This window comes from Tenrec ecaudatus, chromosome 7, assembly GCF_050624435.1.
Source record: "Tenrec ecaudatus isolate mTenEca1 chromosome 7, mTenEca1.hap1, whole genome shotgun sequence".
NCBI lineage: Eukaryota > Metazoa > Chordata > Mammalia > Afrosoricida > Tenrecidae > Tenrec > Tenrec ecaudatus.
Genome location: NC_134536.1, coordinates 53,185,825 through 53,197,213, shown reverse-complemented (window position 1 = coordinate 53,197,213; position 11,389 = coordinate 53,185,825). Strand labels below are relative to the sequence as shown.

At 44.4% G+C, this 11,389-nt stretch overlaps 1 protein-coding gene across 1 annotated transcript; it reads left to right on the top strand.

The window, feature by feature from the left end:
• The first annotated feature begins 9,684 nt into the window (after positions 1 to 9,684).
• On the top strand, positions 9,685 to 10,526 carry LOC142453368 (small ribosomal subunit protein eS1). The gene has a single exon (XM_075554625.1). The coding sequence runs from the start codon at positions 9,704 to 9,706 to the stop codon at positions 10,496 to 10,498; it is 795 nt and encodes a 264-aa protein (XP_075410740.1). The 5' UTR covers positions 9,685 to 9,703; the 3' UTR covers positions 10,499 to 10,526.
• Positions 10,527 to 11,389: the final 863 nt, after the last annotated feature.

Sequence of the window (11,389 nt, the reverse complement as noted above, 5' to 3'; positions counted from 1 at the left end):
GGCTAGATTAGAGCATGTACACTATACAAATAAGAGTTGTCAACACTGGTAATCCAGGTCATATAAACCCCTCAAGACTAATAATGAGAGTAGTGATACCAGCAGGCTAAGAGGAAAGTTGGGAGAGAAAGGGAGAACTGATCACAATGATCTATCCCTTGAGGGACTGACAAAAGAAAAATGGGTAAAGGGAGACAGTGGTCAGTGTAAGAGAGGAAAAAATATATAAATTATCAGGGGTTCATGAGAGAAGGAGGGTGGGACAGGGGGGAAATGAGTTGATACAAGGCCTCAAGTAGAATGAAAATGTTTTGAAAGTGATGATAGCAACATATATACAATGTGCTTGACACAATGGCTAGATCGTGATAAGGGCTTGTATGTGCCCCCAATAAATGATTTAATAAAGAAAAAAAAAAGAATTGCAGTCTTCAGTGTGGATTGCACCTCAATGTAAAGAAGACTAAACTCCTTAGACTGGGCCAACAGGTAACATCAAGATAAACAGAGCAAAGATTCATGTCAAAGTTTTCCTTTTACTGGATCCACAATGAATGCTCATGGAAAAGGGAGTCACTAAATCATGACTGATTGCATTAGGTAACTCTGCTGCACAAGACCTCTTTAGAGTCCTGAAAAATTAAATGTTACTTTGAGGACTAAGGTGTGCCTGACCCAAGCCATGGTATTCTCCATTGTCTCCTCCACTTGTGAAAGTTGGACAGTGAATAAGGAAGACTGAAGAAGAATCTATGCATTCGAATGGTGCTGGAGAAGAGCATTGAAAGTACCATGAACTTCTAAAAGGACAAGCAAGACTGTCTCAGAAAAAGTACAGCCTTGGAGGCAAGGATGGTAAGTCTTCGTCTTAGATATTTTTAGGGTATGGTCAGGAAAGACCAGTATCTGGAGAAGATCATCATTCATGTCCACATGCAGGGGCAGTGAAAAAGAAGGCCCTCAATGTGATGGATTAACACAGTGGCTGCAACAATGGTCCAGGCATAGAAACAATAGTAAGCATGGTGCATAATCACGCAGTGTTTCATTCTGTGGTGCATAGGGTTGCTATGGGGTGGAACCAACTCAATGGCATCTGACAACAACAGCGATTTAGGCAAAGGCCAGCAGTTCAAAACCTCCAGTCACTTATGAGGCTTTCTACTCTCGTATTGAAAACGTTTATTTAGCATTAGCAAACTGGACTCAGTTAGGATGATTCCTATTTTGTTGATGACATCTAAAGCATCATAGTTAATAGCCAGTCAAACAAATGCCTTCCTCTGGACTTCAGACTCGATCAAGGTGTTGACCTTGACTATGTCAATGCCATAGAGCTTCTTCACAGTCTATTTGGTTTGGTGTTTGTTGGTATTAACATGCAGAATGAACACCAATGAGTTGTTATTTTCTATTTTTTTCACAGCAGACTCCGTGGTCGGGGGAACTTGGTGAAGGCATAGTGGCCCAGTTTGTTTCTCCTGCGGGTGCTCTTCCGAGGGTGTTCAGTTGCTGCCTTAGCTTCAGGCTTTTGGGTGACTGGAATGTTGGTGACCTGCAGATTGCGTGTGTGTGTGTGTGTGTGTGTGTGTGTGTGTGTACACCTTTCAGCACAGCCTTCTTGGTCTTTATGCCTTTGCTTTTGCTTCTGTTTTGGGAGGGCCATGGACTTCTTTCTTTGCCTTTGGTGCCATCTGTGTAAAAAGGCCGAGAGGCGTCTCCTCTCTGACTGTATCTTCAATGTTGTCCTCTGCCGTGCATTTTTCTGGGGAGGGTCGAATCAGTTGGGACTGGGGCCAGCCCACAGGCCTTTCTGCTAGTGTGCTGCTTCATGCCAGTATGTTGCCCCCGAGGCTTGATGCCCCAGACTGAGGTCTGAGAGGCTCTCTGCAATTATCAAGAGTTAGGATATCAGAAACTCACAAGAGTGATTCTACCCTGTCTCATAGGATTGCTTTGAATCAGAATCCACTCCATCGTAGCGAGTTAGAGGTTTGAATCTGAGTTTGAAGTTGCTTAGCTATCTAGCTAAAATTATGACTCTAGGGTTAAAAAGTTCTAAAATAGGTGATTTGTGGTTGGGGTTGAAGGTTGGAGGAAAAATGATAGAGATAGTGTGAACCCCTAGAAGAGAGGGAGAATGCATGTGCTGTAGTGGGAATCCCATTAGTGCTCCCAGGTTGGACTACCATCTGAAAGGTTGGCAGTTCAAACCCTGCCGCTGCTTTGCTGGAGAAAGATGAGGTATTTGGCTCATGTAAAGACGTACAGCCTGGGAAATGCTATATGGAATCACCGAGTCTCAGTGGGGTCGATGCAGATGGCTAACCCATGGCCTCTAACAGAACAGTGGGCGGTTTAAACCCAGCAGCAGCTCTGGGGGAAAGACAGGGCAATGTGTGTCTTTAAAGGATTGCAGCCTCGGAACCTCGGAATAGTTCTGCTCGGTCCACTAGGAGTCAGAATCAAATCAAAGCTATTGGGTTGCTCTTGTTTTTGTTTGTTTGTGGGGTGAGATGGGGGGGGGGGGAAGCTCAGGAAAGCCCGAGCTCCCAGAAGATCCAGTAAAGACATTGTGTGAACCTGGGACAAGGAGCACCCCCAAAAGATGGGAAAGAGAAGGCTGAAATTCAGAACGGTTTTGATGATAAAATGAACACAGAGCTGCTTTCCGCCCAGCTGAAAAACACGCTGGCTATTGTGCATAGGGATGAAAGCTGGGAGGGATCCACTGTTAATTACTCACTCTTCCTCTGTAATCAAAAACAAAGCTACACAGAGCCAGTTTTCAAGTGCCCAGACCCACAAGTACTCTCCTTCCGTGCTTACATTGAGAAGATGATTTCTGGTTTTCTGTCGGATTATTTGATACTAACAGCTGGAACCCTGCTGATTTCGGTGAGCATTCGAGTGACGAGCCCACACCGGTTGTGTGCGAGCTTATGCTGGGGGAGAATTCCCATGGCCGGCCGCAGCAGTGAGCGTTCTATGTTGGCTCAGGAATAACGCAAGTGATGAATCTTTCCCTGATGAAGGCGGATGGCTTGTTTACATCTCAGACGATATTTGGCAGCCCTGGATGCCGTCTTGCCAAGAAAGGTCTCCTGCCAACCTTATTGCTGCTCGGGCATTCATCATGAAAATAGTAATGGAAAAACAAGCATCATGGGAGATGGCGAGGGAAAGCCACAAACACGTGCCTTGCTCTGGATGTTGCCAGCCCATCCGTTCAGCTCTGGCTTGCAGGGCCCAGGACTGGGTTAAGCCATTTTGCCAAGCTGCCCTCTTGTCCGGTTACGGCAGCCATTTTTCCATTCTACACTCCTCTTCTGTTATTTTCTCCCTTCCTGAATGACATTCTGGCTCAGTCTCACTAGACAGGAATGCACATTTGGTGGGCTTGATTTGCCTTGTTTGCCAAGTCTGGAAACCGCAGCCGTCGTCATTTAGAAATACGGCGGTATTGGTGAAAGTTCCACGCTTGTTGCCTCCCAAATCACACTACCCCTGCACCCACCCACTCTGGACCCACTTCTGTGTCCGCTAGCTGCAGGCTGTCAGTGCCTCCTACCCCTTTCTGAAAACCCCACCCCCTGCCCCCAACCGCAACAGCCTGTGAGAAGTTCTCTGCCGCCTGCGGTACCACCATGTGAGAGCAGTGAGGAGAATGGCTAAAGGGTACGATGTCGCCAATGTGCCCTGGCCTCCTGTGGGTCATCATGATACTCAGCATGCCCCAGGCTCTAGGGGTGTGTGATACAAGGATCCTTAGAAGTCATACAAAATCACCCAGCCCTCACGCAAGATGGGAAGCAACGTCCTTGCCTTTTTCTTCTCTCCTTTTTCTTTTTTGACTTTATCTTCCTTTCCTTACTGACTGCCCTAACTCACTTTCTGCTCTAAGGAGATGCTTACCACCAAACCCACAGCAGCCTGTGGGACGGACTGGAACTGCTCCGGAGGGTGTCAGAAACAGAGTACAGTCTTCCTCCAGCAGATCAGCTGAGGAGTTTGAAATGCCAACCTAGAGGTTAGCAGCCCCGTACTTAAATGACAGCACCATCTAGCTCACCATATTAACTACTCGCTGCTGCTGACTCACAGAGGCCCGGTGTGGGTTTCTGAGACTGTAACTGTTGAAGGGAAGAGAAAGTCCAGTCTTTCTCCCGAGGAGCTGCTTGTGCTTTTGAACTGCTGACCATGAGGATGGCAGCCCAATATGTAACCACTACACCACCAGGGCTCCCATATTAACTGCACTAGTCCTAAAAGAGAAAGGGGAAAAAACTATCTCACGGTCGCTCTTTAGACAATAAGATTTATAAATAAATGCTATGGATATAATCTCAATGGACTGTTACATGGCCAATCTAATTGACCTAACGTTGACTTTAGTCAGGGAAACCGGCCTTCTGTGAGCTGCGGAGAAATAGATTAGAAAGAGCTTCAAGGGAGCTTGCCTAGATTCACAGTCTCTGACAGCTAGCTAGCATATCGTGTTATGCCTCACCAAGGGAATGCAAGTATCAGGCTGCTCTCGCATTTTTAAAAGAGAGTTAGAAACCTGATTGCCAGGGAAGCGTCACTGAAATAGTGTATTAAGAGGAGAATACAATGGTGTATCTTCTCGATCTGAAGCGATTTATTATTGCCTGTTCCCTTTCTTCATTGAGTGTGTTAGGACGATCTGTGGTCCTACACCTTCCTTGCTGACAGTACTGGCTCATATATAGTAAACATAAATACTTCCCTTCTTATGCTCTCTGCCTCTTAGATAGCACTTTTGACCATATTGCTGTGATTGTTAGTTGCCATCAACTGCATTTTAATTCCTGGCCACCTACATGTTACAGAGGCCTTCTCTAGTAGGGTAATCCTGACTGTGATCTTACCAGAGGCACCCTGGTACCATGGCTGAGTGCTTGGCTGCTAACAAAACGGTCAGTGGTTTGAACCCACTAGGGAGAAAGATGTGGCAGTTGGCTTGCATAAAATATACAGCCTTGGAAATCCCCAAAGGATGTTCTATTCTAGCCTATTGGGTTGCTAAGGGTTGAAATTCACTTGATGGCAATAAATAATCTTTACAGCAAACCCAGGGACAAGGGAACAACAATTTATCCAAAATCAATGGTGAGGAGGGTGTCGAAGGCCTGGTAGGGCTTGATCAAAGGCAATGTAATGGAGAGGAAGTCCTAAAACCCAAATGAAGGCTGAGCGTGATAGTGGTACAAAAGGAAAGTAAAAGGAAATAGAGGAAAGAGCTAGGAGGCAAAAGACATATATAGAGGTCTAAATACAAGCAAGTACATGTGTAAATATATTTATATATGATGATGGAGAAATAGACCTACGTGCATATATTCATAGGTTTAGTATTAAGGTAGCAGATGGACATTGGGCCTCCACTCAAGTACTCCCTCAATGCAAGAGCACTTTGTTCTATTAAACTGGCACTCCATGATGCTCATCTTCCTGACACAATCACTGAAGACAAAATGGGTGAAGAAAGCTGATGGTGCCCGGCTATCAAGGGATAGAGCATCTGGGGTCTTAAAAGCTTGAAGATAAACAAGTGGCCAGCTATCTGAGAAGCAACAAAGTCCACATAGAGGAAGCACACCAGCCTGTGTGATTATGAGGTGTAAATGGGATCAGGTGTCAGGCATCAAAGACCCAGGGAGAGTGCAGAGTGGGGACCCTAAGCCCATCTGTAGGCAATTGGACATCCGCTTATGAGACGAGCCAGTCACGGTGCAGTGTAGCAACGATGAAACATACAACTTTCCTCTAGTTTTTTAATGCTTCCTCCCCACCCCCACCCCCCACCACTATCATGATCCAAATTCTACTTTACAAACCTGGCTAGACCAAAGGATATACACTGATACAGATAAGAACTGGAAACACAGGGAATCCAGGACAGATAAACCTCTCAGGACCAGTAATGAGAGTAGCGATACCAGGAGGGGAAGGGGAAGGTGGGGGGCAGAATAGGGAAACCGATCATAATGATCTACATATAACCACTTCCCTGGGGGACAGACAACAGAAAAGTGGGTGAAGGGAGACATCGGACAGTGTAAGACATGAAAAAATAATAATAATTTATAAATTATCAAGGGTTCATGAGGGAGGGAGAGTGGGGAAGGTAGTGGAAAAAATAAGGAGCTGATACCAAGGGCTGAAGTAGAAAGAAAATGTTTTGAGAATGATGGTGGCAACAAATTTACAAATGTACTTGACACAATGGATTGATGTATGGATTGTGATGAGTTGTACAAGCCCTCATAAAATGATTTTTAAAAAGAAAGAAAAAATCTTTACAGAAGCAGAATGACCCACCATTGTCTTCCACACGAACGCTGGGCAGGTTCAAACCCCAAGATTAGCAGTTCAGCACAGACTGTTTGCTCCTTCTAGGGAACTTTTTGGCATAACCCAAACTCATTGCCATGAAGTTGGTTCTGACTTATAGCAACCATATACAAGGTCGAATTGCCCCACAGGGTTTCCAAGACTGTATTCTTTTTTTAATTTTTATTTTTTAATCATTTTATTAGCAGCTCATAATTTATAAATTATTATTTTGTCATATCTTGCCCTGTCCAACGTCTCCCTTCACCCCCCTTTCTGTTGTCCATGTCCCGCAGGGAGGAGGTCACATGTAGATCCTTGTAATCAGTTCCCTCTTTCCAACCCACTCTCCTTCTACCCTCCCAGTATCGCCACTCACACCACTGGTCCTGAAGGGATCGTCTATCCTGGATTCCCTGTGTTTCCAGTTCCTATCTGTACCAGTGTACATCTCTGGTCTAGCCAGACTTGCGAGGTAGAATTGGGATCATGATAGTGGAGGGAGCAAGGAGGAGGAAGCATTTAGGAACTACAGGAAAGTTGTATTTTTCATCGTTGCTACGTCGCACCGAGACTGTATTCTTTACAGAACCAGACTGCCAGATATTTCTCCCCTGGAGTGCCTAGTGGACTCAAATATCCAAACTTTTAGTCAGCACTGAATCATTTAACCACTGTACTACTGGGCTTCTCTCTCTCTCTCTCTCTCTCTCTCTCTCTCTCTCTCTCTCTCTCTCTCTCTCTCTCTCTCTCTCTCTCTCCTCCCTCCCTCTTCCTGCACCTCTTCTTTCCCTTCTCTCTTCTTTTTTCCTTCCCTCTCACCTTTCATTTCTCTTACAACTTCATCAAGGTGACTTTTAAAAAGAGAATGCCTAATTCACAACCATCTTGAGTCCAAAAATAAGTTGACGAGAATGCCCATGCCAAAGTAGAATCTCATGTCCATAGGGAGAGAAATCATTGCAATGAGCACACTGCCTGATGGGAAGAAACTAATATCAAATGGAGAGAGGAAAACAGGCCTGCTGAGACATCTACAGAGACATCCTCCACATATGCACAGTGCTCCCAGGATGGAAGGGGTAGACCTACCAATCACTGCTGTCCAATTCATAACTAGGGCAGCACTCCAATCAAGGATGACTGAGAAAGTCCAAAGTATATCACTATATTTTTTCCTCACTGTCCAATACTCTCAGTCAATGGGTGCCTTGACATTTTGTAATCAAGGCAGTAATATGATCAGAAAAATCTCCCTGTGTTGATCAGGTTTCAGCCTGATAGAAACCATACAAGCTATTTTGAAAGAGATCATTTAATGGAAAGAATGTATTAACCAGGTAAATGAAAAAGTCAAATGAAAACACTAAACCATGCACTACTCCCTTGCTCTGTTTTCACAGCTACCTCTCAATCCATGTACAATTTCTGAATGCACACAATGAAGGGCTCTGGAATTCCCACGCTTGTCAAGGTTATCCAGTTTATTATGGTCCACACCTTTGCATATTCAATGACACACAAGTAAACATCTTTCTGGTATATTTTCCTTTGAGCCAAGATCCATCTGAAATCTACAATGGTATCCCATGGTCCGTGTTTTCCTCTGAGTTGGGCTTGAACTTCTGGCAGTCCAGGTACTGCTGTAACCGTTGGTGGATGATCTTAAGCAAACTTTGACTTTTGTGTGTTATCAATGATGTGCTTCAATCGTTGGAGAATTCTATGGGTCACCTTTCTTTGCAATGGGTACCAATATGGATCTCTTCCAGTCAGTTGACCAAGCAGCTGACTTCCAAATGTCCTGGAGGAGACGCGTGAGTGCTTCTGGTGCTTCTTCAGCTTTCCACAACCTTCGGTGGGTCTCCGTCAGTTCCTGGAGCCTGGATTTTTGACGAATGCATTTGGTGCAGTTTGAACTTCTTCCTTCAGCACCATTGGTTCTTGCTCATCTGCTACCTCCTGAAGGGTGGACTGTTGACTAGTTCTCGTTGATACAATGATTCTGTACTCTTTGCATCTTCTCCTGATGTTTCCTGCGTCATTCAATATTTTGCCTATAGAATCTTTCAGAATTTAAGTTTGAGGCTTGAATTTTTTCCTGAGGTCTTTCAGTTTTGCTTCCTTTGTTTAGGTTCAGTATTTGACAATTCTTTGAAGTTATGCATATGGTTTTCAGCTGTTTCTTCTTCCAAAGCGGGGAGCCGAACTGAGTCCTTCTTCATTGTCTGTTAGTTTGGAAGCTCCACTAGCACCTGTTCGCTGTGGGTGTCCTGCTGGCATCTCAAATGCCAGTGACATAGCTTCCAGCATCACAGCACCACGCAAGCCACCAGTGTAATAAACTGACAGACAAGTGGTGGTGACAAATATTACGTCCATTTTATAGAGGAGGAAGTAAGTAGAGAGACAACGAAGCAGCTGACGTATTATCCTAGGTCACACAGAGACTAAGTGGAAGAGCTGGGATAGGAATGTATGCACATGCACCCCAGCATGTGTCCTCGTGACCACAGCAAAGATGGGCGAAATAAGTAAGAAGGCACGAAACCCCAAACTTTGAAAGAGGACTGAATGGAAACTTTCCACACAAGTACTAAGTGGTCTATTCATATGAGTAAGTAACTGTTGTAATCTCTTACTGTCATCAAGTCAGTCCAGACTAATAGGAACCCTATAGCCCAGAGTAGAACTGCCCCTTTGGGGTTGGAGACTGTTAGTCTTTACAGGAGTTGAAAGGCTTGTCTTTCTCCCTCAGAGGGGCTGGTGGTTTCCAAATTGTTGACTTTGCATTTAGCCGCCATTCCCCCACCATCCCCACCAGGGCTCCTGGCTGAGGTGATGAAAATGTCGACTCATAGTGCAATTGGGGTTTGTTCCACCAGGTCAGATTGTGAACAAAGCTTTCTCTTTAGTGGTTCTGAAAAGATGACAGAACAATTGTGCAGCAAAAAAAGACCTGGTTTGTGGCAGACAGGAGACAGGTTTTGCCACCATGACAATGCACCTGTTCGTGTAGCCATCTCAGTGTGCTAGTTTGGGGCAAAAAACAGCATTCATCTCTTGCCCCATGCACCTTAATCACATGACCTTGCCCTGTGTGACTTCTTTTTGTTTCTGCAAATGAAGAAGGACATGAAAGGACAGCATTTGTATGACATAGAATTGAAGGGAAAAAGCCAGGGAGATGCTGTCAGCCATCCAAACAAATGAGTTTGAAAAATGTTTCCAAGAATGGAATCACAGATTTGACAACTGTGTTAAGTGTAATGGAGAGTATTTTGAAGGTTACAAAGTTGTTTTGTAAAAAATAAATAAATACCCTTTTGGCTCTCTGCACGACGCCATGGCGGTTGGCAAGAACAAGCGCCTTACCAAAGGTGGCAAAAAAGGAGCTAAGAAGAAAGTGGTTGATCCGTTTTCTAAGAAAGATTGGTATGATGTGAAAGCACCAGCTATGTTCAATATAAGAAATATTGGGAAAACACTAGTCACCAGGACTCAAGGAACCAAAATTGCATCTGATGGCCTCAAGGGTCGAGTTTTTGAAGTGAGCCTTGCTGATCTACAGAACGACGAGGTTGCCTTTAGGAAATTTAAGTTAATTACCGAGGATGTTCAGGGCAAAAACTGCCTGACCAACTTCCACGGCATGGACCTGACACGGGACAAGATGTGCTCCATGGTCAAGAAGTGGCAGACCATGATTGAAGCTCATGTTGATGTCAAGACTACCGATGGGTATCTACTTCGTCTGTTCTGTGTTGGTTTTACTAAAAAACGCAATAATCAGATTCGGAAGACCTCGTATGCTCAGCACCAGCAGGTCCGCCAAATCCGAAAGAAAATGATGGAAATCATGACCCGAGAGGTGCAGACGAATGACTTGAAAGAAGTGGTCAATAAATTGATTCCAGACAGCATTGGGAAAGACATAGAAAAGGCTTGCCAGTCTATTTATCCTCTCCATGATGTGTTTGTCAGAAAAGTAAAGATGCTGAAAAAGCCCAAGTTTGAATTGGGAAAACTCATGGAGCTTCATGGTGAAGGTGGCAGTTCTGGAAAAACTACTGGCGATGAGACAGGTGCAAAAGTGGAGCGAGCTGATGGCTATGAGCCACCAGTTCAAGAATCTGTTTAAAATTCAGACTTAATGTTAACAAATAAAAGATCTTATTGTGAAAAAAAATAAATAAATAAATAAATACATAGCTTGGGGGAGCGGGATTTCAGGGGTTTGGGGTACCCTCTTTGACATGTGTGTTTCTAGAAATCAGACAATATACTGCGACATGGGATTTATTTGGTTAATGTAACGTGGGAGTGTGCCTTCCTATTGAACGGTACAGAAAGCATCAAAAGAGGATGGCAGAAATACACGGAGCCACTGCGCCAAAAAGAACTGGTCATATTCGATCTTTTGAAGAGACAGCCCATGATCATGAAGGAGTCCAAGCTGCGCCGGAAGCATCGGGCACAAACAAGGCTGTAGGCGTTGAAGGAAAAGCCCTTTCAATGTTCCACCAAGAGATGAAGCACTGGCAGGATTCGCTTGTCTATGCCAAGAAACTTGGGAGACAGCTGCCTCGCCAACCAAGTGAAAGAGATCTGTATTTGCTCCCAATTCAAAGGAAGAATTCAGGAATTGTCTAACAATTTCATTTATATCACAAGCAAGTAAAACTTTGCAGAAGATCATTCAACCACAGTAATTGACAAGGAGCTGCCAGAAATACAGGCTGGGTTCCGAAGAGGAGGACATTGAACAAAGGACGTCATTGCTTATGTCAGATGGATTTTGGCTCAAAACACAGAATAAGAGAAGATGTTTACTTGTGATTTGGGGGCTATGAAAAAATAAATAAATGCCTCCTTGGGAGCAGATCTGTAATAAGAGATGCAATTGTATTTAGTCTTGGTCATGGAAACTTCCACTTCAAACACAGGCCTAAGCGTTTTTGTTGTTGTTTTGTAATATAAGGGCCATCTTCCTGCTGGTCTTCAGCCTCAAAAGAAGGGATTTTCCCTAGTC

Coding starts and splice junctions, on each gene's coding strand:
- LOC142453368 (XM_075554625.1), top strand. CDS start 9,704: ATGGCGGTTGGCAAGAACAAGCGCCTTACCAAAGGTGGCAAAAAAGGA.